Genomic DNA, 25,992 nt, shown 5'->3' with positions numbered 1-25,992 from the left:
TATGAGACTGCTGGACAGCAGTCTCCTGAAAGAATTACAGCTCATTCTACTAGAGCTGTGGCTTGCACTTGGGCCTTTAAGAATGAGGCCTCTGTTGAACAGATTTGCAAGGCTGCAACTTGGTCTTCTCTTCATACTTTTTCCAAATTTTACAAATTTGACACTTTTGCTTCTTCGGAGGCTATTTTTGGGAGAAAGGTTCTTCAGGCAGTGGTTCCTTCCGTATAAAGATCCTGCCTGTCCCTCCCGTCATCCGTGTACTTTAGCTTTGGTATTGGTATCCCAGAAGTAATGATGACCCGTGGACTGACCACACTTAACAGGAGAAAACATAATTTATGCTTACCTGATAAATTCCTTTCTCCTGTAGTGTGGTCAGTCCACGGCCCGCCCTGTTTTTTATGGCAGGTCTAAATTTTTAAATTATACTCCAGTCACCACTGTACCCTTTAGTTTCTCCTTTCTCGTTGGTTCTCGGTCGAATGACTGGGTGTGACGTAGAGGGGAGGAGCTATATAGCAGCTCTGCTTGGGTGATCCTCTTGCACTTCCTGTTGGGGAGGAGTTAATATCCCAGAAGTAATGATGACCCGTGGACTGACCACACTACAGGAGAAAGGAATTTATCAGGTAAGCATAAATTATGTTTTTGCACGTGAGTTGCTTGTTTTTTCCAACTTTTTTGTTCCAATTACTTCTATGGAGGAATAGGTTAACACGTGGATAATATTTAAAGTTTGGCTTTTTACATGTGTCGGGTTAGCATGTGTATTCAACTTGTATTACAAGCGCTGCCCGATGCAGGCAAAAACCTTACTTCTAGCAGAGTTAGCGTTCGAGCTGGAGCGTTAAATACCGCTCCACTTGTAATCTGGCCCTAAATGTTCCTCCATAAGGGAAACAATTCAGTGTGTTCCAGGAACAATAACATTTAAGATAGAGATTAAAATGACCAGTGATCTGTTGCTTGATGCAGAAACAGAAGACTCCATTGTGTTTATATTAATCAGAACTGTATATTTCTTTGCAAAGAGTAGCTATCCTATCCCTTAACCAGTTCTGAATAGACTTTTTCTTACTTATAATGCAAGTAATCACTGCTTCTAATAATCCGTCACTTTCTCTATAGCGGGATACAAAATCTGGCAGTGGGCTGTTGAAGCGTATGTGAAACAGCTTTGTTTCCAGGAACAATATGTAAAGGCGGCTTCTCACTTGCTGACCATTAACAAAGTTTATGAATCTGTGCAACTGCTGAAAGGAAACCATCTCTTCAGGTATGTACTTCCACACTATACTATATAATAGCTTTCTGTTGGTGTACATGATCAGGAAATAGAAGTTACATTTTTATGGCATATTTTCTGTTCCACAATAATATGTTCCACAAATTTCTATATTAAACCAACAGAAGCTACCGCTAAAATCTAATATTTAAAACATTAATCGGGCTCTTAAGAGATTTACATCACTGTATAAACTAACCGTTCCACTGTGGGAATATAACTGAATACTACTTTATTTACTAACTCAAACATTATACAATCTTGGAGGTTAAACATACAAGACAATAATCATTAATTTCAATCTTGCATAATCCTTATAGTTTAATCTGGTTTCACAAATCATTAATTAAAAGATTACCACTTACTACCAGACCCCTCCATCGTTAAATAAACTCCCCTAACTGCTGTTAACCAGTAAGCTGCCTAACCTCCCTGGACAAAAACAGTTAAAACCCTAACTGCTATTGACCTCTAGATGACCAGAACCATATTGCAATGCCCCCAGGCTATTAATCCATAACCTTTATAACCCCCAATGCAAAAATCTACCCAACCCCTTAACCTCTAATACAGTCCCCACCACAATGCATATTTTGTTTTAAAATCGTGTATTCTATAGTTACTTTTATATTAACTTTATGTAGGATTTAAGAGGTTGGGGAGTCAGTGCAGTGGTTAATTTAGCAAAATTTGCAATAGGGGTTTATAAAAGGTTAGTGGGGGTTCTTTGTGGTCTGTTTAAAGGTTAATAGTTAAAGGGACAGTATAGTCAAAATTTAATTTTCATGATTCATATAGGGCATGCAATTTTAAACAACTTTCCGGCTTACTTTTATCATCACATTTGCTTTGCTCTTGGTATTCTTTGTTGAAAACTAAACCTAGGTAGGTTCATATGCTAATTTCTAAGCCCTTGAAGGCCACCTCTTATCTCAGTGCATTTTGACAGCTTATCACAGCTAGACAGCACTTGTTCATGTGTCTCATATAGATAACGTTCTCACTCCCGTGGAGTTATTTAAGTCAGCATTGATTGACTAAAATGCCAAAAGAACTGACATAAGGGTCAGTCTGCAGAGGCTTAGATACAAGGTAATCACAGAGGTTAAAAGTATATTAATATAACAATGTTGGTTATGCAAAACTGGAGAATTGGGTAATAATGGTATTATCTATCTTTTGAAACAATAAAAATTCTGGAGTAGAATGTCACTTGGGTAATATGGCAATTGCAATTTGCCTGTTAGAGGGTTTAGCGGGTGGTGAGGTTTATTGCAAAGGGTGGTAATGTGGTTAAGGGGTAAATATGATACATTGTTATGGCAGTCTAGAGGTTCATATTGTGACGGGGGTAGCAGTTGTGGAAAAAATGTTTATAATTGCGTCAGAACCTTGTATGAGTGCAAAATACTTTGTTTTCTCTATTGCAGTGTATACTTCAAAATTATCACAAGGCTCAAATAAATTAGCCTGCTACTTTAAGAATTTATGAATCTCAAAATAATTTGCAGTATTCTGCAAGCCATCCTCCTTTCTAATCCTCTAATTTTTACCAAAAATACTCAGAAATTTGTCATTCTACAAATAAAACAAATATTAATCTGTTACCGTTCTAAAAAAAGGTATTTTTTAGCTAACTTTGTAGCAGTTGTGTCTGCACTTTGTTGTGACAATTTGTCTGAGCAAATCTCAGAAGACTCTGGATGAAGATATTCAACATTGTTTGAAACGTTTAATGTCAACTAATGCACTTATTTTGGTTGCTATTGTTGACATAATTCAATTCAGTGCTAAGTATATGACGTTAACAAGATAGATAGATATATCTAGTGTGCTTCTCTCTGGGAACACCGGATTGTACCAGATAATAAAGAATTTATTCATTGAAAAGCAAGAGTGGACTGAGCACCTGCGAATTTGCACAGCAAGGGAGTGCAGTGGTTTGAGATAATATATATATTATAACAGAGAGATATATAGCAAATGTAATGCAGTCTAAGAGAAGCTATTTTTAGGTAGTTGTTCCACCAAGTTATTACTTTGTGCAAATTCAAAGTTGCATACCAAATTCTATTTACTCATAAAGAGTGTGGCATAGACAATTGAAACACATTGCTCAGAATTGATCCTACAAGGTTTCTGTTGTTTGCTAAGGCCAGACCAGCCGAATGGTAACTGCAGCCACCAAGATCACTTTACAACGGAGCTGGGCGGCTTGTCCTAGAGGAGACACACAGAGGTGGTGCCGAGCTGGCAGAGGATCACCTTTACGCTGGACTTCCCAATTTTAAAGTGTAAGGATATTGCTTATTGCTAAAACGGGATTCTTTCTAAGGACAGTGAGTCCACAGATCATCTAATTACTATTGGGAAAATCACTCCTGCCCAGCAGGAGGCGGCAAAGAGCACCACAGCAAAGCTGTTCAATATCACCTCCCTTCCCTCCAACCCCAGTCGTTCTCTTTGCCTACGTTAGAGCAAGGAAGTGGTAAAGTTAGGTGTTAGGAAAAGATTCTTCAAGCAAGATTTTATTATTTTTAAGCAGTATAAGATTGTTCTGTTTTGTTCTAGGGTGTAGCCATAGTCCATTTCAGTCTCTTCAGTAGAGCAGTGGTGGCTTTCAAGCAATGGGAACTTGTGGGGTACAATCCTCACTGCGCCTCCCATATATTTATGCTGCCCTTACCGTGCAAGCCTGAGTAAGATTACTCAGTCTTTGTTTCTTTCCAGTGATCCATGTGAGGGAACTGGCCTCTCAAACCTAGTGAGCTATCGTGCTGCCTGGCAGAAGTCTTAAGGTAAGTGCTAACTTTAATTTTTTCTGGGACACGCATACAGAGAAAATAGATAGCACTTTTACATACATTTGGGGACAAGTCACATTCACCTATGATAGGGGAATGTTTATTAAGGGCAGCAGAGCAGGCACTGGGTACGTGGAGAATCTAAGGCTCAGTTATGGTGGTGTATTTTTTACTTTTTTTCCCGACGGCTGTGATAATACATTTAGCCAATCGGGAGTTTTCATGTGGTTACGCCCCAGATGGGCGAAGTTGGATATGGCGGCATTTCCTATTGCGTGACTTTTTTTTTTTTTCTGGCCCTGTCTCACTTCCTGTGTTCCGGATAGGAAATCAGCTGCTTCACAGATTCAGCAGCGTTATGGTTACGGACCGTAATTGTTAAAGATATGAGTCCGGATCAGTTACAAAGTAATATACTTCGTTAGTAGGCAGGTAGGTAAGCACCTCAGCAAGGCTAAGCTGAGGTGTAGAGTTGTCTGGAGTGTTATTTTGGGGGCCATTGTGTATTTTTTTTTTTTTTTTCAAAACTTTTTTATTGAGGTTATAACAAGAATTACAAAACATATTCATCCATTAACAAAAATAGTTCACTTCTGTGAAATATATCCCTGTAATATAAACATGTTCATAAAGCAAGGAAATAGCAAGTTTTGAGTTATATGCCATATGCTTTTGGGGGAAGGCGTAAACAATAGCTATGAAAAGTACATCTATGTCTCACATTCATAACCCCCTTATAGAAAGACAGATAATAACAACTTACAGAGATATATGGAATCGTTATAATTAGCCAAATAAAGCAGGAATGTCAGTAATAGAATATGTGTATGTATAAAATAATGGATCCTCAGTTTTATAGTTTATGTCAGAAACATGGGGCCCACACCTTACTGTGTAGAGGATTTATAGGTTTATCTGTTTAAAGAGGATAGAAGCCGGTGTGGGGTAGTGTTTATTTGGGTTTTGTCAGACCAGGGTGGTCTAGGAAAGAGAGGAAAGAGTTCAGCGGGCAAGAGCCGCTCCTATTAGAAAAAAGGGAGATAGAAGGGGATGGGATAAAAGGGATGAGAGGCGGAGCTAACTAGAGTGCCAGTATAGTAGTGGGGACTGGGCTATTGAAAGGCTTGTTTTCTAATTACATATTTAACGATTAAATTATGCATAGAGAGGAATATTAGTAAATGTATAATGCAAGGGTTTGCTGTATGAGCCCCTCTTCTGGGGTAAGTGCCAGCTTTAGGCAATGTGGGTAAAGGGGGAGTGAGTATGACCCGCAGGTCACAGGTACCTGTGGGAAAGGAAGAAGAGGGGCCCAGCGGGGACCAATATTTTAGGTACAGCAAGGTTTCAGCATGGGGAGCGTGTTTAATCAAAGGTCTAATTATCATATGTCCTTTACTGAGTAGACTACTGTTTCTCCTAGCTGGATCTTATGAATATTCTCCTAGTGGTGTGACCTTAGTAGCTTCTGAACTGCCCTATTGTGTTTTACCTCACCTGTGTATCAGTGCTATGTGAGGGAGCTAGGTGGAGTACACTGAAGGTGACAAACATTTCCAGGATGGTTGTATCATCTGAAGTGGGTATGAGACATCCTACTATTAGGCTGCACTGCATGTCATCTGTATCTCACCTGTGTGTTTGAGGCGATCCTACTGTCAAGCAGTAAAATGTAGGTGTGTTTTGTATGTACATTAGAGCTCCAAACGCAATAGAGTGTGTAGGTATTCAAAAAATAGGTATAAGACAACATTCTATATAGCTAATACAACTTCTGTTAAGAAACCAACTGTATATGCTATGTGTGCCCTGCAGTAACAATATATTTTTAAACAGGCATCAAATAACATGATATGTATTCTAAAACGGCATTTTGTTAAAGATAGATCTAAGTATCAGGACTGTTATAGCTATCTTATCCTCCTACAGAGACATACAATATCCTGAGCAATTTAGTAACTGAGGTGTAATTACTCCCTCAAGGAATATCAAGCGTCCTTCTGTGAGTAACATCTGTTTCTCCAACATAGGTGTGTCCGGTCCACGGCGTCATCCTTACTTGTGGGATATTCTCTTCCCCAACAGGAAATGGCAAAGAGCCCAGCAAAGCTGGTCACATGATCCCTCCTAGGCTCCGCCTACCCCAGTCATTCTCTTTGCCGTTGTACAGGCAACATCTCCACGGAGATGGCTTAGAGTTTTTTAGTGTTTAAAAAATTGTTTCCTATGGTCGACCCCAGAAAGGACTTATGGCAGACAGTCCCCAAGGTCGAGGGAGCGGTTTCCACTTTAAACAAACGCACCACTATACCCATAGAAGATAGTTGTGCTTTCAAAGATCCTATGGATAAAAAATTAGAAGGTTTACTTAAAAAGATGTTTGTTCAGCAGGGTTACCTTCTACAACCAATTTCATGCATTGTCCCTGTCGCTACAGCCGCATGTTTCTGGTTCGATGAGCTGGTAAAGGCGGTCGATAGTGATTCTCCTCCTTATGAGGAGATTATGGACAGAATCAATGCTCTCAAATTGGCTAATTCTTTCACCCTAGACGCCACTTTGCAATTGGCTAGGTTAGCGGCTAAGAATTCTGGGTTTGCTATTGTGGCGCGCAGAGCGCTTTGGTTGAAATCTTGGTCAGCTGATGCGTCTTCCAAGAACAAGCTACTTAACATTCCTTTCAAGGGGAAAACGCTGTTTGGCCCTGACTTGAAAGAGATTGTCTCTGATATCACTGGGGGTAAGGGCCATGCCCTTCCTCAGGATCGGCCTTTCAAGGCCAAAAATAAACCTAATTTTCGTCCCTTTCGTAGAAACGGACCAGCCCAAAGTGCTACGTCCTCTAAGCAAGAGGGTAATACTTCTCAAGCCAAGCAAGCTTGGAGACCAATGCAAGGCTGGAACAAGGGAAAGCAGGCCAAGAAACCTGCCACTGCTACCAAGACAGCATGAAATGTTGGCCCCCGATCCGGGACCGGATCTGGTGGGGGGCAGACTCTCTCTCTTCGCTCAGGCTTGGGCAAGAGATGTTCTGGATCCTTGGACACTAGAAATAGTCTCCCAAGGTTATCTTCTGGAATTCAAGGGGCTTCCCCCAAGGGGGAGGTTCCACAGGTCTCAGTTGTCTTCAGACCACATAAAAAGCCAGGCATTCTTACATTGTGTAGAAGACCTGTTAACAATGGGAGTGATTCATCCTGTTCCATTAGGAGAACAAGGGATGGGGTTCTACTCCAATCTGTTCATAGTTCCCAAAAAAGAGGGAACGTTCAGACCAATCTTAGATCTCAAGATCTTAAACAAGTTTCTCAAGGTTCCATCGTTCAAGATGGAAACCATTCGAACAATTCTTCCTTCCATCCAGGAAGGTCAATTCATGACCACGGTGGATTTAAAGGATGCGTATCTACATATTCCTATCCACAAGGAACATCATCGGTTCCTAAGGTTCGCATTCCTGGACAAGCATTACCAGTTCGTGGCGCTTCCTTTCGGATTAGCCACTGCTCCAAGGATTTTCACAAAGGTACTAGGGTCCCTTCTAGCTGTGCTAAGACCAAGGGGCATTGCTGTAGTACCTTACTTGGACGACATTCTGATTCAAGCGTCGTCCCTTCCTCAAGCAAAGGCTCACACGGACATCGTCCTGGCCTTTCTCAGATCTCACGGATGGAAAGTGAACGTGGAAAAGAGTTCTCTATCTCCGTCGACAAGGGTTCCCTTCTTGGGAACAATAATAGACTCCTTAGAAATGAGGATTTTTCTGACAGAGGCCAGAAAAACAAGACTTCTAGACTCTTGTCGGATACTTCATTCCGTTCCTCTTCCTTCCATAGCGCAGTGCATGGAAGTGATAGGTTTGATGGTAGCGGCAATGGACATAGTTCCTTTTGCGCGCATTCATCTAAGACCATTACAACTGTGCATGCTCAGTCAGTGGAATGGGGACTATACAGACTTGTCTCCGAGGATACAAGTAAATCAGAGGACCAGAGACTCACTCCGTTGGTGGCTGTCCCTGGACAACCTGTCACAAGGGATGACCTTCCGCAGACCAGAGTGGGTCATTGTCACGACCGACGCCAGTCTGATGGGCTGGGGCGCGGTCTGGGGATCCCTGAAAGCTCAGGGTCTTTGGTCTCTGGAAGAATCTCTTCTACCGATAAATATTCTGGAACTGAGAGCGATATTCAATGCTCTCAAGGCTTGGCCTCAGCTAGCGAGGGCCAAGTTCATACGGTTTCAATCAGACAACATGACAACTGTTGCGTACATCAACCATCAGGGGGGAACAAGGAGTTCCCTGGCGATGGAAGAAGTGACCAAAATCATTCAATGGGCGGAGTCTCACTCCTGCCACCTGTCTGCAATCCACATCCCAGGAGTGGAAAATTGGGAAGCGGATTTTCTGAGTCGTCAGACATTGCATCCGGGGGAGTGGGAACTCCATCCGGAAATCTTTGTCCAAATCACTCAACTGTGGGGCATTCCAGACATGGATCTGATGGCCTCTCGTCAGAACTTCAAAGTTCCTTGCTACGGGTCCAGATCCAGGGATCCCAAGGCGGCTCTAGTGGATGCACTAGTAGCACCTTGGACCTTCAAACTAGCTTATGTATTCCCGCCGTTTCCTCTCATCCCCAGGCTGGTAGCCAGGATCAATCAGGAGAGGGCGTCGGTGATCTTGATAGCTCCTGCGTGGCCACGCAGGAGTTGGTATGCAGATCTGGTGAATATGTCATCGGCTCCACCATGGAAGCTACCTTTGAGACGAGACCTTCTTGTTCAAGGTCCGTTCGAACATCCGAATCTGGTCTCACTCCAGCTGACTGCTTGGAGATTGAACGCTTGATCTTATCGAAGCGAGGGTTCTCAGATTCTGTTATCGATACTCTTGTTCAGGCCAGAAAGCCTGTAACTAGAAAGATTTACCACAAAATTTGGAAAAAATATATCTGTTGGTGTGAATCTAAAGGATTCCCTTGGGACAAGGTTAAGATTCCTAAGATTCTATCCTTCCTTCAAGAAGGATTGGAAAAAGGATTATCTGCAAGTTCCCTGAAGGGACAGATTTCTGCCTTGTCTGTGTTACTTCACAAAAAGCTGGCAGCTGTGCCAGATGTTCAAGCCTTTGTTCAGGCTCTGGTTAGAATCAAGCCTGTTTACAAACCTTTGACTCCTCATTGGAGTCTCAACTTAGTTCTTTCAGTTCTTCAGGGGGTTCCGTTTGAACCCTTACATTCCGTTGATATTAAGTTATTATCTTGGAAAGTTTTGTTTTTGGTTGCAATTTCTTCTGCTAGAAGAGTTTCAGAATTATCTGCTCTGCAGTGTTCTCCTCCTTATCTGGTGTTCCATGCAGATAAGGTGGTTTTACGTACTAAACCTGGTTTTCTTCCAAAAGTTGTTTCTAACAAAAACATTAACCAGGAGATTATCGTACCTTCTCTGTGCCCGAAACCAGTTTCAAAGAAGGAACGTTTGTTGCACAATTTGGATGTTGTTCGCGCTCTAAAATTCTATTTAGACGCTACTAAGGATTTTAGACAAACATCTTCCTTGTTTGTTGTTTATTCCGGTAAAAGGAGAGGTCAAAAAGCAACTTCTACCTCTCTCTCTTTTTGGATTAAAAGCATCATCAGATTGGCTTACGAGACTGCCGGACGGCAGCCTCCCGAAAGAATCACAGCTCATTCCACTAGGGCTGTGGCTTCCACATGGGCCTTCAAGAACGAGGCTTCTGTTGATCAGATATGTAGGGCAGCGACTTGGTCTTCACTGCACACTTTTACCAAATTTTACAAGTTTGATACTTTTGCTTCTTCTGAGGCTATTTTTGGGAGAAAGGTTTTGCAAGCCGTGGTGCCTTCCATCTAGGTGACCTGATTTGCTCCCTCCCATCATCCGTGTCCTAAAGCTTTGGTATTGGTTCCCACAAGTAAGGATGACGCCGTGGACCGGACACACCTATGTTGGAGAAAACAGAATTTATGTTTACCTGATAAATTACTTTCTCCAACGGTGTGTCCGGTCCACGGCCCGCCCTGGTTTTTTAATCAGGTCTGATAATTTATTTTCTTTAACTACAGTCACCACGGTATCATATGGTTTCTCCTATGCAAATATTCCTCCTTAACGTCGGTCGAATGACTGGGGTAGGCGGAGCCTAGGAGGGATCATGTGACCAGCTTTGCTGGGCTCTTTGCCATTTCCTGTTGGGGAAGAGAATATCCCACAAGTAAGGATGACGCCGTGGACCGGACACACCGTTGGAGAAAGTAATTTATCAGGTAAACATAAATTCTGTTTTTGACAGAAGAAAGTGGTGAGAATATATTCCAGAGATAACATTAGCCAGGTATCAATACATTTAAACTATCTACCCAGATTAATAAACAGTAACAGTCAATAACAGCTAACTATTGTCAAAAAGGAGTACCCAGGTATGTTAGGTGTACATAGTGGTAACAGGTATGTGCTGTTAGTACCCGTTTCTTGAGTATGTCCGAAAAGAAGCATTAGGAAAAAGAGGGGCTAGGATAAGTGGCAGTCAAACCTTCATCCGATATTGTGTCCCAAAGGCCTCAGCCGACTCCTCTTTTTAGCCCTTTGTCGCTGAAGGGCTGAAGTATGAATCGGAATGTCAGCGGCTGATACTCTGTAGGGGGTAAGGAATTATTGAAGTGATGTTGGAGTGTGTTGACCCCCACCATGATCAAAAACTGCTTCATTAATGGCGCCGTGATCGCTAAGTCATCATGTTTAGTGCCCGGTAGATATGCAGAGGTGAGGGAATCAGAAGCTGATGACCCAGATAGAGAGAGCGCTGTCCGTGGGGGGTTTCCATAAACCTCTGAAGTAGAGCATGCTGGCAAACTCTGTTCATATTCTGGAGTCCTGCTGTCAACGGGTGGTAGAATTGAGGAGGAGGTTCCTGAGTCGTTGCGGTCAGAGGTGTCGACAGAGACCTCCGGCTCTGCAAGGTGCCCACTGCTGCTGGGATCAGAATCCGGTGTCTCTGCTCTAGGGGATGCGCTCCAAGAAGACAGGACGGCTCCCACCAAGATGGTAGGTAGGTGTGCGCCCACACTTATATGGGAGATGTTGTTCTCATATCTGGGCTCTTGTGATTGAAAGAAGCGGGAGGTGGGTGGTATCTCATCTAAATGCAGAGGTTGCTGTGTGGGGGGTTTAGAATCCTCTCCTGCAGTGTTCCGCTCCAGCAGTAGCTCTTCCCGTAGCTTAAGGAAGTGGGCATCCATCTTTTCCCCTAACTGTTGTAATAAGGATAAGACCGTCGCCATCTTTGTTAGGATTCAGTTCTGAGGTAGTTCAACAGCCCTTTTGAGGTGTTCTCCGTATGGGTGATTAAATTAAGCACTGTAACTGTTATAAGGAGTGAGAGTGTTCTTAGAAAAGTTCACTGCTGTCCGGTCACAGTAACTGTTCTCTATTTTAAGATGTGTAACGTCTCAGAGTTGATGTTTAATAAAAATGTAAATCTTCTTTCGGATCTCAACTCTTCCGGGGTTTCCTCAGCCCAGATTTCACTACTGTTCCTTCTAAGATGTAAATTAATACAATTTGAAGATAGATTTTGAGGATATTAGCTGAAGTAAAGTAGTTAATTTCAGGAGCTTCATAGGAACACGACTTGCTTCTTTAACGGCTAGCTCCCCCCCCCCGCCATTGTGTATTTTAACTAACAGAAAAATAAAGTAGTTCTTTTTTTCGTTTAAAATTTAAAGAAACAGTAACGATTTTTTTGGGGGGGGGCGCTATTTTCTAAATAAAAATATCAGTTTGTCTGTTTATTGGTGAATAAATATGGACCAAGATACCCTGCAAGATGCTAATGTAGAACCACCAATCCCTTTCTGTTCCTCATGTAATTGAGAGAACTTTACATTACAGGGATAGACTTTTTCCTGAGCCAACATTGTCTAAGGCGGATACTGTTCAGGAGTCTTCTGACAATGTTCAAGATATGCCGCAGCTTTCTCCTCAAGAGTCCCAAAATTTAGCGTCCATACAGCCAGTGCCCTGCGCTTCCTCTATTACTCCACCTGGAGTTACCTTGCAAGACGTCGCTTCCCTAATGTCATCAGCGCTATCTGATGCGTTGTCTGCTTTTTCCATGCTGCAGGGAAAGCGCAAGAGGAAATATAATCAATCACTGAATAAAGTTGCTGACACAGTAGTGGCTATTCCGAATGTTCCTTCCCAGAAACCTGAAGAGGAAGATATTTCGGTAGCATCTGAGGGTGAGATCTCAGACTCAAAACCTTTAGTTGATACTGAGGTTGTTTCTTAAGGAGGTTTTAGCTACCCTGGACGACTCTGACACTACCGTCGTAGTCAATCCTAAGAAGTCTAGTAAACTAAACAAGTATTTTGACATGCCTTCCATGGTGGAGGTATTTCCTGTACCAGATAGGGCTACAGAGATTATTGCTAAGGAATGGGAGAGACCGGGTATCCCTTTTTCTCCATCCCCTATAGTTAAAAAGATGTTTCCTATAGCAGACTCTATCAAGGAGTCTTGGCAGACAGTACCCAAGGTGGAAGGGGCAATTTCCACGCTAGCCAAAAGATCAACTATTCCCTTAGAGTATAGTTGTTCCTTTAAGGATCCTATGGATAAGAATTTAGAGGGGTTACTCAAGGAAATGTATGTACACCAGGGTTTACAATGGCAACCTGCGGTTTGTATTGCTACTGTCACTAGTGCTGCAGCATACTGGCTTGATGTGTTGTCTGATTCTATTCGGACAGACACTCCCCTTGAAGAAATCCAGGATAGGTTAAAGGCCCTTAAGTTGTCCAACTCCTTTATCACGGATGCTTCCCTATAGGTTATTTAAGCTGGGAGCTAAGATTTCTGGTTTTGCCCTACGGGCCCGCAGAGCTTTATGGCTAAAATCTTGGTCTGTGGATGTGTCATCTAAATCTAAACTTTTGGCGATTCCTTACAAGGGAAAGACCTTGTTTGGGCCGGGTTTGACGGAAATAATTTCTGACATTACGGGAGGAAAGGGCCATTTCCTCAGGATACGAGAAATAAGCAGAAGGGACGTCAGAGTAATTTTCGTTCCTTTCGAAATTTCAAGGGAAAGCCTTCCTCTCCCTCTTTCAAGCAGGAACAGTCCAAGCCTTCCTGAAGGCCCAACCAGTCTTGGAACAAGGGAAAACAATCCAAAAAGCCTGCTATTGAATCAAAAACAGCATGAAGGGCCTGCCCCCGATCCAGGACTGGATCTTGTGGGAAGCAGGCTTTAGGGCTGCAACTAAGGATTATTTTCATAATCGATTAATCGGCCGATTATTTTTTCGATTAATCGACTAATCAGATAAAAAGAGAATCAATAATAGTTTTCTATGTTTTAAATAAAATCCACATAATGAGTGTTACAAATATAAACTTCAGACTAAAACTTTACATTAACACAACCGTTTCTTCAATTTTTAAGCAGCAGAGCACAGTTTTATAATTAAACAAAACAAAACCACAAACTGTTTGAAAAGAGGTAGAACTAGAAAGAGTTAGAATATCACTGTTAATAACATTCTGTTATTCACTCTTTCAGAAACTTTGCATTGAAATGCAAAAATCTCAACATGTCCACATTCTTCTGGCTAAGGCTGGTTCTCTGTTTGCAGCTATATTTCCTGCAGCAGAGAAAAGGCTGTTGAGGTGTATAAGTAGGGTTTTGCTAGTTTCACCAAAGTGGGATATTTATCTTTGTTAGCTCTTCACCAATGCTAAGTGTTTTCTACCTTGGCAAGGGGCCTCTCAATAAAGTAACCCTTGACTTCATTCTAACATACAAATATCTTGAATATCTATATACAATGGTAAATAACCAGCTATAAGGTTAGGGGAAATATCTAGTCCGCTCTAAAAATAACAAATATATACTTATAAAGGTTGAATCTGGTACATATTATCACAATTTATTAAAAATATAAAAAAACAATAAAAAAAAAAATCAGAAATGCTAAGGACTGTATATCAATAACAGGACAAAGCCTTACACATTTATTTATACAGTACATATAATCAGCAATAGCAAGCAATACGCTAATAATTGTGCAAACAGATAATAGTGCACATCAATTTAAATAACTCCCATCAATCTAGGGAGTTAACAACAATCTTGGCACTATATCATGCAAAGCATAGTTCCAAATCACCAGATTTAATATAAACAATCCAAATGATGACTATTATATCTGGGTTGCACATAAGCCAGGGGTAGTTGTAAACTTATACTGTCCTGAAAAAGTGAAAAGTAAAATGTCTGTAGATGTCCTTTAGGCTACGGACATAACAATAAAACACAATACCATATGCAGGAGTTCATTGGAGTGAAGCAGCTGGTGTTGTGCACAGACAAACTAATTGCAAAACATCTAATCGATTATGAGATTCGTTGACAACTATTTTCATAATCGATTATTATCGATTATGACGATTAGTTGTTGCAGCTCTAGCAGGCTTGGGTTCAAGATATTCAGGATCCCTGGGCGGTGGAAATCGTGTTCTTAGGGATACAAACTAGAGTTCAAGACCTTTCCTCCCAGGGGCAGGTTTCTGCTTTCAAGATTATCTGTAGACCAGATAAAAAGAGAGGCGTTCTTACACTGTGTTCGGGACCTCTCCAACTTGGGATTAATAGTTCCTGTCCCAATGCAGGAACGGGGTCTGGGGTTCTACTCCAATCTGTTTGTGGTTCCCAAAAAAGAGGGAACCTTCAGACCAATTTTAGATCTCAAGAGTCTAAACAAATTCCTCAGAGTGCCGTCCTTCAAGATGGAAACTATTCGTTCCATTCTTCCTTTGGTTCAAGAGGGTCAATTTATGACAACGGTAGATTTAAAGGACGCATATCTGCATGTCCCATCCACAGGGACCATCACAAGTTTCTGAGGTTTGTGGCTCTTCCTTTCGGCCTTGCCACAGCTCCCAGAATTTCAAATATTCTGGGATCCCTGTTGGTGGTGCTCTGATTCCGGGGCATTGCAGAGGCGGGCCTTATTCTGGTTCAGGCACCATCCTTTCAACAAGCAAGATCCCACTCGGATATGTTGTTATCATAACTGCGATCTCACGGATGGAGGTTGAATTTAGAAAAGAGTTCCTTAGTTCCAACTACAAGGTTAATTTTCTTGGGAACCATAATAGATTCCTTATCAATTAATTTTTTCTTTCATGTAATTAACAAGAGTCCATGAGCTAGTGACGTATGGGATATACATTCCTACCAGGAGGGGCAAAGTTTCCCAAACCTTAAAATGCCTATAAATACACCCCTCACCACACCCACAAATCAGTTTTACAAACTTTGCCTCCAAGGGAGGTGGTGAAGTAAGTTTGTGCTAGATTCTACGTTGATATGCGCTCCGCAGCAAGTTGGAGCCCGGTTTTCCTCTCAGCGTGCAGTGAATGTCAGAGGGATGTGAGGAGAGTATTGCCTATTGAATGCAGTGATCTCCTTCTACGGGGTCTATTTCATAAGGTTCTCTGTTATCGGTCGTAGAGATTCATCTCTTACCTCCCTTTTCAGATCGACGATATACTCTTATATTTACCATTTCCTCTACTGATTCTCGTTTCAGTACTGGTTTGGCTTTCTACAAACATGTAGATGAGTGTCCTGGGGTAAGTAAGTCTTATTTTCTGTGACACTCTAAGCTATGGTTGGGCACTTTATTTATAAAGTTCTAAATATATGTATTCAAACATTTATTTGCCTTGACTCAGAATGTTCAACTTTCCTTATTTCCAGACAGTCAGTTTCATATTTGGGATTATGCTTTAAATTTTCATATTTTGTCTTACCTCAAAAATTTGACTTTTTTCCCTGTGGGCTGTTAGGCTCGCGGGGGCTGAAAATGCTTCATTTTATTGCGTCATTTTTGGCGCGGATTTTTTTGGCGCAAAAATTCATTTCCGTTTCCGGCGTCATACGTGTCGCCGGAAGTTGCGTCATTTTTTTGACGTTATTTTGCGCCAAAAATGTCGGCGTTCCGGATGTGGCGTCATTTTTGGCGCCAAAAGCATTTAGGCGCCAAATAATGTGGGCGTCTTATTTGGCGCCAAAAAATATGGGCGTCGCTTCTGTCTCCACATTATTTCAGTCTCATTTTTCATTTGCTTCTGGTTGCTAGAAGCTTGATGTTTGGCATTTTTTTCCCATTCCTGAAACTGTCTTATAAGGAATTTGATTTATTTTGCTTTATATGTTGTTTTTTCTCTTACATATTGCAAGATGTCTCACGTTGCATCTGAGCCAGAAGATACTACAGGAAAACCACTGCCTGCTGGATCTACCAAAGCTAAGTGTATCTGCTGTAAACTTTTGGTAGCTATTTCTCCAGCTGTTGTTTGTATTAATTGTCATGACAAACTTGTTAAAGCAGATAATATTTCCTTTAGTGATGTACCATTGCCTGTTGCAGTTCCCTCAACATCTAAGGTGCAGAATGTTCCTGATAACATAAGAGATTTTGTTTCTGAATCCATAAAGAAGGCTTTGTCTGTTATTTCTCCTTCTAGTAAACGTAAAAAGTCTTTTAAATCTTCTCTCTCTACAGATGAATTTTTAAATGAACACCATCATTCTGATTCTTTGGACTCTTCTAGTTCAGAGGATTCTGTCTCAGAGATTGATGCTGATAAATCTTCATATTTATTTAAGATGGAATTTATTCGCTCTTTACTTAAAGAAGTACTAATTGCTTTAGAAATAGAGGATTCTAGTCCTCTTGATACTAATTCTATACGTTTGGATAAGGTTTTTAAAGCTCCTGCGGTTATTCCAGAAGTCTTTCCTGTTCCTAATGCTATTTCTGCAGTAATTGCTAAGGAATGGGATAAATTGGGTAATTCATTTACTCCTTCTAAACGTTTTAAGCAATTATATCCTGTTCCGCCTGACAGGTTAGAATTTTGGGACAAAATCCCTAAAGTTGATGGGGCTATTTCTACCCTTGCTAAACGTACTACCATTCCTACGTCAGATGGTACCTCGTTTAAGGATCCTTTAGATAGAAAAATTGAATCTTTTCTAAGAAAAGCTTATCTATGTTCAGGTAATCTTCTTAGACCTGCTATATCATTGGCTGATGTTGCTGCAGCTTCAACTTTTTGGTTGGAAACTCTAGCGCAACAAGTAACAAATCATGATTCTCATGATATTATTATTCTTCTCCAGCATGCTAATAATTTCATCTGTGATGCCATTTTTGATATTATTAGAGTTGATGTTAGATTTATGTCTCTGGCTATCTTAGCCAGAAGAGCTTTATGGCTTAAGACTTGGAATGCTGATATTGCTTCTAAATCAACTCTACTTTCCATTTCTTTCCAGGGAAACAAATTATTTGGTTCTCAGTTGGATTCTATTATTTCAACTGTTACTGGTGGGAAAGGAACTTTTTTACCACAGGATAAAAAATCTAAAGGTAAAAACAGGGCTAACAATCGTTTTCGTTCCTTTCGTTTCAACAAAGAACAAAAGCCTGATCCTTCGTCCTCAGGAGCAGTTTCAGTTTGGAAACCATCTCCAGTCTGGAATAAATCCAAGCCTGCTAGAAAGGCAAAGCCTGCTTCTAAGTTCACATGAAGGTACGGCCCTCATTCCAGTTCAGCTGGTAGGGGGCAGGTTACGTTTTTTCAAAGAAATTTGGATCAAATCTGTTCACAATCTTTGGATTCAGAACATTGTTTCAGAAGGGTACAGAATTGGTTTCAAGTTGAGACCTCCTGCAAAGAGATTTTTTCTTTCCCATGTCCCAGTAAATCCAGTGAAAGCTCAAGCATTTCTGAATTGTGTTTCAGATCTAGAGTTGGCTGGAGTAATTATGCCAGTTCCAGTTCCGGAACAGGGGATGGGGTTTTATTCAAATCTCTTCATTGTACCAAAGAAGGAGAATTCCTTCAGACCAGTTCTGGATCTAAAATTATTGAATCGTTATGTAAGGATACCAACGTTCAAGATGGTAACTGTAAGGACTATATTGCCTTTTGTTCAGCAAGGGAATTATATGTCCACAATAGATTTACAGGATGCATATCTGCATATTCCGATTCATCCAGATCATTATCAGTTCCTGAGATTCTCTTTTCTAGACAAGCATTACCAATTTGTGGCTCTACCGTTTGGCCTTGCTACAGCTCCAAGAATTTTCACAAAGATTCTCGGTGCCCTTCTGTCTGTAATCAGAGAACAGGGTATTGTGGTATTTCCTTATTTGGACGATATCTTGGTACTTGCTCCGTCTTTACATTTAGCAGAGTCTCATACGAATCGACTTGTGTTGTTTCTTCAAGATCATGGTTGGAGGATCAATTTACCAAAAAGTTCTTTGATTCCTCAAACAAGGGTAACCTTTCTGGGTTTCCAGATAGATTCAGTGTCCATGACTCTGTCTTTAACAGACAAGAGACGTCTAAAATTGATTACAGCTTGTCGAAACCTTCAGTCACAATCATTCCCTTCGGTAGCCTTATGCATGGAAATTCTAGGTCTTATGACTGCTGCATCGGACGCGATCCCCTTTGCTCGTTTTCACATGCGACCTCTTCAGCTCTGTATGCTGAACTAATGGTGCAGGGATTACACGAAGATATCTCAATTAATATCTTTAAAACCGATTGTTCGACACTCTCTAACGTGGTGGACAAATCACCATCGTTTAATTCAGGGGGCTTCTTTTGTTCTTCCGACCTGGACTGTAATTTCAACAGATGCAAGTCTCACAGGTTGGGGAGCTGTGTGGGGATCTCTGACGGCACAAGGAGTTTGGGAATCTCAGGAGGTGAGATTACCGATCAATATTTTGGAACTCCGTGCAATTTTCAGAGCTCTTCAGTTTTGGCCTCTTCTGAAGAGAGAATCGTTCATTTGTTTTCAGACAGACAATGTCACAACTGTGGCATACATCAATCATCAAGGAGGGACTCACAGTCCTCTGGCTATGAAAGAAGTATCTCGAATTTTGGTTTGGGCGGAATCCAGCTCCTGTCTAATCTCTGCGGTTCATATCCCAGGTGTAGACAATTGGGAAGCGGATTATCTCAGTCGCCAAACGTTGCATCCGGGCGAATGGTCTCTTCACCCAGAGGTATTTCTTCAGATTGTTCAATTGTGGGGGCTCCCAGAGATAGATCTGATGGCCTCTCATCTAAACAAGAAACTTCCCAGGTATCTGTCCAGATCCCGGGATCCTCAGGCGGAGGCAGTGGATGCATTATCACTTCCTTGGAAGTATCATCCTGCCTATATCTTTCCGCCTCTAGTTCTTCTTCCAAGAGTAATCTCCAAGATTCTGAGGGAATGCTCGTTTGTTCTGCTAATAGCTCCGGCATGGCCTCACAGGTTTTGGTATGCGGATCTTGTCCGGATGGCATCTTGCCAGCCATGGACTCTTCCGTTAAGACCAGACCTTCTGTCACAAGGTCCTTTTTTCCATCCGGATCTGAAATCCTTAAATTTAAAGGTATGGAGATTGAACGCTTGATTCTTGGTCATAGAGGTTTCTCTGACTCCGTGATTAATACTATGTTACAGGCTCGTAAATCTGTATCTCGAGAGATATATTATAGAGTCTGGAAGACTTATATTTCATGGTGTCTTTCTCATCATTTTTCTTGGCATTCTTTTAGAATACCGAGAATTTTACAATTTCTTCAGGATGGTTTGGATAAGGGTTTGTCCGCAAGTTCTTTGAAAGGACAAATCTCTGCTCTTTCTGTTCTTTTTCACAGAAAGATTGCTATTCTTCCTGATATTCATTGTTTTGTACAAGCTTTGGTTCGTATAAAACCTGTCATTAAGTCAATTTCTCCTCCTTGGAGTTTGAATTTGGTTCTGGGAGCTCTTCAAGCTCCTCCGTTTGAACCTATGCATTCATTGGACATTAAATTACTTTCTTGGAAAGTTTTGTTCCTTTTGGCCATCTCTTCTGCTAGAAGAGTTTCTGAATTATCTGCTCTTTCGTGTGAGTCTCCTTTTCTGATTTTTCATCAGGATAAGGCGGTGTTGCGAACTTCTTTTGAATTTTTACCTAAAGTTGTGAATTCCAACAACATTAGTAGAGAAATTGTGGTTCCTTCATTATGTCCTAATCCTAAGAATTCTAAGGAGAAATCATTGCATTCTTTGGATGTTGTTAGAGCTTTGAAATATTATGTTGAAGCTACGAAATCTTTCCGTAAGACTTCTAGTCTATTTGTTATCTTTTCTGGTTCTAGGAAAGGCCAGAAAGCTTCTGCCATTTCTTTGGCATCTTGGTTGAAATCTTTAATTCATCTTGCCTATGTTGAGTCGGGTAAAACTCCGCCTCAAAGAATTACAGCTCATTCTACTAGGTCAGTATCTACTTCCTGGGCGTTTAGGAATGAAGCTTCGGTTGACCAGATCTGCAAAGCAGCAACTTGGTCTTCTTTGCATACTTTTACTAAATTCTACCATTTTGATGTATTTTCTTCTTCTGAAGCAGTTTTTGGTAGAAAAGTTCTTCAGGCAGCGGTTTCAGTTTGAATCTTCTGCTTATGTTTTTTGTTAAACTTTATTTTGGGTGTGGATTATTTTCAGCAGGAATTGGCTGTCTTTATTTTATCCCTCCCTCTCTAGTGACTCTTGTGTGGAAAGATCCACATCTTGGGTAGTCATTATCCCATACGTCACTAGCTCATGGACTCTTGTTAATTACATGAAAGAAAACATAATTTATGTAAGAACTTACCTGATAAATTCATTTCTTTCATATTAACAAGAGTCCATGAGGCCCACCCTTTTTTGTGGTGGTTATGATTTTTTTGTATAAAGCACAATTATTCCAATTCCTTATTTTATATGCTTCGCACTTTTTCTTATCACCCCACTTCTTGGCTATTCGTTAAACTGATTTGTGGGTGTGGTGAGGGGTGTATTTATAGGCATTTTAAGGTTTGGGAAACTTTGCCCCTCCTGGTAGGAATGTATATCCCATACGTCACTAGCTCATGGACTCTTGTTAATATGAAAGAAATGAATTTATCAGGTAAGTTCTTACATAAATTATGTTTTTCTGACAGAGGTCAGGAAATCAAAGGTTTTCGATTCTCAGACCTCTGCAGTTACGCATGCTCAGACAGTGGAACGGAGATTATGCCGATCTGTCTCGCGATTACAACTGGAGCAGGAGACAAGGGATTCTCTTCTTTGGTGGTTGTCTCAGGATCATCTCTCCTAGGGAACCTGCTTTCGCAGACCCTCTTGGGTGATTGTGACAACAGACGCCAGCCTTCTGGGATGGGGAGCAGTCTGGGGTTCTCTAAAGGCTCAGGAAACATGGACTTGGTCGGAGTCTGTTGTACCCATAAACATCCTGGAACTGAGAGCTATCTTCAATGCTCTTCTAACCTGGCCTCAGTTAGCCTCGGCTCGGTTTATCAGGTTTGTCGGACAACATAAATTCAGTGGCTTACATCAACCATCAGGGGGGAACTCGGAGTTCCTTGGCCATGTCAGAGGTAGCCAAGATAATTCAGTGGGCTGAGACCCACAGCTGTTGTCTGTCGGCGATCCACATCCCAGGAGTAGACAACTGGGAGACAGATTTTCTGAGCAGACAGACTTTTCACCCGGGCTAGTGGGTACTCCACCCGGAAGTGTTTTCCAGCCTGATTTTCAAAGGGAGACAGCCGGAACTGGACCTCCATGGCTTTGCGGTAGAATGCCAAGCTCCGGAGGTACGTGTCAAGGTCAGTGGACCCTCAGGCTGTACTGATAGACGCTCTGGCGGTTCCTTGGAATTTCAGTCTAGCATACCTATTTCCTCCGTTCACTCTTCTTCCTCGGGTCATTGCTCGAATCAAGCAGGAGAGGGTGTTGGTGGTCCTCATTGCACTGGCGTGGCCCCGCAGGATTTGGCATGCAGACCTGGTGGAGATTTCATCTCTTCCACCTTGGAGACTTCCGTTGAGAAAGGACCTTCTACTTCAAGGGCCCTTCCTTCATCCAAATCTAGTTTCTCTGAAGCTGACTGCTTGGAAATTGAACGCTTAATTTTATCTAAGCGTGGATTTCTTTCATGTAATTAACAAGAGTCCATGAGCTAGTGACGTATGGGATATACATTCCTACCAGGAGGGGCAAAGTTTCCCAAACCTTAAAATGCCTATAAATACACCCCTCACCACACCCACAAATCAGTTTTTACAAACTTTGCCTCCAAGGGAGGTGGTGAAGTAAGTTTGTGCTAGATTCTACGTTGATATGCGCTCCGCAGCAAGTTGGAGCCCGGTTTTCCTCTCAGCGTGCAGTGAATGTCAGAGGGATGTGAGGAGAGTATTGCCTATTGAATGCAGTGATCTCCTTCTACGGGGTCTATTTCATAAGGTTCTCTGTTATCGGTCGTAGAGATTCATCTCTTACCTCCCTTTTCAGATCGACGATATACTCTTACATTTACCATTTCCTCTACTGATTCTCGTTTCAGTACTGGTTTGGCTTTCTACAAACATGTAGATGAGTGTCCTGGGGTAAGTAAGTCTTATTTTCTGTGACACTCTAAGCTATGGTTGGGCACTTTATTTATAAAGTTCTAAATATATGTATTCAAACATTTATTTGCCTTGACTCAGAATGTTCAACTTTCCTTATTTCCAGACAGTCAGTTTCATATTTGGGATTATGCTTTAATTATCATATTTTTTCTTACCTCAAAAATTTGACTTTTTTCCCTGTGGGCTGTTAGGCTCGCGGGGGCTGAAAATGCTTCATTTTATTGCGTCATTCTTGGCGCGGACTTTTTTGGCGCAAAAATTCATTTCCGTTTCCGGCGTCATACGTGTCGCCGGAAGTTGCGTCATTTTTTACGTTATTTTGCGCCAAAAATGTTGGCGTTCCGGATGTGGCGTCATTTTTGGCGCCAAAAGCATTTAGGCGCCAAATAATGTGGGCGTCTTATTTGGCGCCAAAAAATATGGGCGTCGCTTTTGTCTCCACATTATTTCAGTCTCATTTTTCATTTGCTTCTGGTTGCTAGAAGCTTGATGTTTGGCATTTTTTTCCCATTCCTGAAACTGTCTTATAAGGAATTTGATCTATTTTGCTTTATATGTTGTTTTTTCTCTTACATATTGCAAGATGTCTCACGTTGCATCTGAGCCAGAAGATACTACAGGAAAACCTCTGCCTGCTGGATCTACCAAAGCTAAGTGTATCTGCTGTAAACTTTTGGTAGCTATTCCTCCAGCTGTTGTTTGTATTAAATGTCATGACAAACTTGTTAATGCAGATAATATTTCCTTTAGTGATGTACCATTGCCTGTTGCAGTTCCCTCAACATCTAAGGTGCAGAATGTTCCTGATAACATAAGAGATTTTGTTTCTGAATCCATAAAGAAGGCTTTGTCTGTTATTTCTCCTTCTAGTAAACGTAAAAAGTCTTTTAAATCTTCTCTCTCTACAGATGAATTTTTAAATGAACACCATCATTCTGATTCTTTGGACTCTTCTGGTTCAGAGGATTCTGTCTCAGAGATTGATGCTGATAAATCTTCATATTTATTTAAGATGGAATTTATTCGCTCTTTACTTAAAGAAGTACTAATTGCTTTAGAAATAGAGGATTCTAGTCCTCTTGATACTAATTCTATACGTTTGGATAAGGTTTTTAAAGCTCCTGCGGTTATTCCAGAAGTCTTTCCTGTTCCTAATGCTATTTCTGCAATAATTGCTAAGGAATGGGATAGATTGGGTAATTCATTTACTCCTTCTAAACGTTTTAAGCAATTATATCCTGTTCCGCCTGACAGGTTAGAATTTTGGGACAAAATCCCTAAAGTTGATGGGGCTATTTCTATCCTTGCTAAACGTACTACCATTCCTACATCAGATGGTACCTCGTTTAAGGATCCTTTAGATAGAAAAATTGAATCTTTTCTAAGAAAAGCTTATCTATGTTCAGGTAATCTTCTTAGACCTGCTATATCATTGGCTGATGTTGCTGCAGCTTCAACTTTTTGGTTGGAAACTCTAGCGCAACAAGTAACAAATCGTGATTCTCATGATATTATTATTCTTCTCCAGCATGCTAATAATTTCATCTGTGATGCCATTTTTGATATTATTAGAGTTGATGTTAGATTTATGTCTCTGGCTATCTTAGCCAGAAGAGCTTTATGGCTTAAGACTTGGAATGCTGATATGGCTTCTAAATCAACTCTACTTTCCATTTCTTTCCAGGGAAACAAATTATTTGGTTCTCAGTTGGATTCTATTATTTCAACTGTTACTGGTGGGAAAGGAACTTTTTTACCACAGGATAAAAAGTCTAAAGGTAAAAACAGGGCTAACAATCGTTTTCGTTCCTTTCGTTTCAACAAAGAACAAAAGCCTGATCCTTCATCCTCAGGAGCAGTTTCAGTTTGGAAACCATCTCCAGTCTGGAATAAATCCAAGCCTGCTAGAAAGGCAAAGCCTGCTTCTAAGTTCACATGAAGGTACGGCCCTCATTCCAGTTCAGCTGGTAGGGGGCAGGTTACGTTTTTTCAAAGAAATTTGGATCAATTCTGTTCACAATCTTTGGATTCAGAACATTGTTTCAGAAGGGTACAGAATTGGTTTCAAGATGAGACCTCCTGCAAAGAGATTTTTTCTTTCCCATGTCCCAGTAAATCCAGTGAAAGCTCAAGCATTTCTGAATTGTGTTTCAGATCTAGAGTTGGCTGGAGTAATTATGCCAGTTCCAGTTCCGGAACAGGGGATGGGGTTTTATTCAAATCTCTTCATTGTACCAAAGAAGGAGAATTCCTTCAGACCAGTTCTGGATCTAAAATTATTGAATCGTTATGTAAGGATACCAACGTTCAAGATGGTAACTGTAAGGACTATATTGCCTTTTGTTCAGCAAGGGAATTATATGTCCACAATAGATTTACAGGATGCATATCTGCATATTCCGATTCATCCAGATCATTATCAGTTCCTGAGATTCTCTTTTCTAGACAAGCATTACCAATTTGTGGCTCTACCGTTTGGCCTTGCTACAGCTCCAAGAATTTTCACAAAGATTCTCGGTGCCCTTCTGTCTGTAATCAGAGAACAGGGTATTGTGGTATTTCATTATTTGGACGATATCTTGGTACTTGCTCCGTCTTTACATTTAGCAGAGTCTCATACGAATCGACTTGTGTTGTTTCTTCAAGATCATGGTTGGAGGATCAATTTACCAAAAAGTTCTTTGATTCCTCAAACAAGGGTAACCTTTCTGGGTTTCCAGATAGATTCAGTGTCCATGACTTTGTCTTTAACAGACAAGAGACGTCTAAAATTGATTACAGCCTGTCGAAACCTTCAGTCTCAATCATTCCCTTCGGTAGCCTTATGCATGGAAATTCTAGGTCTTATGACTGCTGCATCGGACGCGATCCCCTTTGCTCGTTTTCACATGCGACCTCTTCAGCTCTGTATGCTGAACCAATGGTGCAGGGATTACACGAAGATATATCAATTAATATCTTTAAAACCGATTGTTCGGCACTCTCTAACGTGGTGGACAGATCACCATCGTTTAATTCAGGGGGCTTCTTTTGTTCTTCCGACCTGGACTGTAATTTCAACAGATGCAAGTCTCACAGGTTGGGGAGCTGTGTGGGGTTCTCTGACGGCACAAGGAGTTTGGGAATCTCAGGAGGTGAGATTACCGATCAATATCTTGGAACTCCGTGCAGTTTTCAGAGCTCTTCAGTTTTGGCCTCTTCTGAAGAGAGAATCGTTCATTTGTTTTCAGACAGACAATGTCACAACTGTGGCATACATCAATCATCAAGGAGGGACTCACAGTCCTCTGGCTATGAAAGAAGTATCTCGAATTTTGGTTTGGGCGGAATCCAGCTCCTGTCTAATC

At 41.2% G+C, this 25,992-nt stretch overlaps 1 protein-coding gene across 1 annotated transcript in view; it reads left to right on the top strand.

Annotated features, from left to right (window-relative positions):
* GEMIN5 (gem nuclear organelle associated protein 5) overlaps nt 1-25,992 on the top strand; it is a 212,199-nt gene that overhangs the window by 154,768 nt on the left and 31,439 nt on the right. The window contains exon 22 of the mRNA XM_053718712.1: nt 1,129-1,276. Within this exon, the coding sequence (XP_053574687.1) occupies nt 1,129-1,276 (148 nt within the window). The remainder of the gene's footprint in view (nt 1-1,128; nt 1,277-25,992) is intronic.

This window comes from Bombina bombina, chromosome 6 (assembly GCF_027579735.1).
Source record: "Bombina bombina isolate aBomBom1 chromosome 6, aBomBom1.pri, whole genome shotgun sequence".
NCBI classification, from domain to species: domain Eukaryota; kingdom Metazoa; phylum Chordata; class Amphibia; order Anura; family Bombinatoridae; genus Bombina; species Bombina bombina.
Note: the sequence above shows the minus strand (reverse complement) of the source record. Positions and strands in the feature narration are given on the sequence as shown.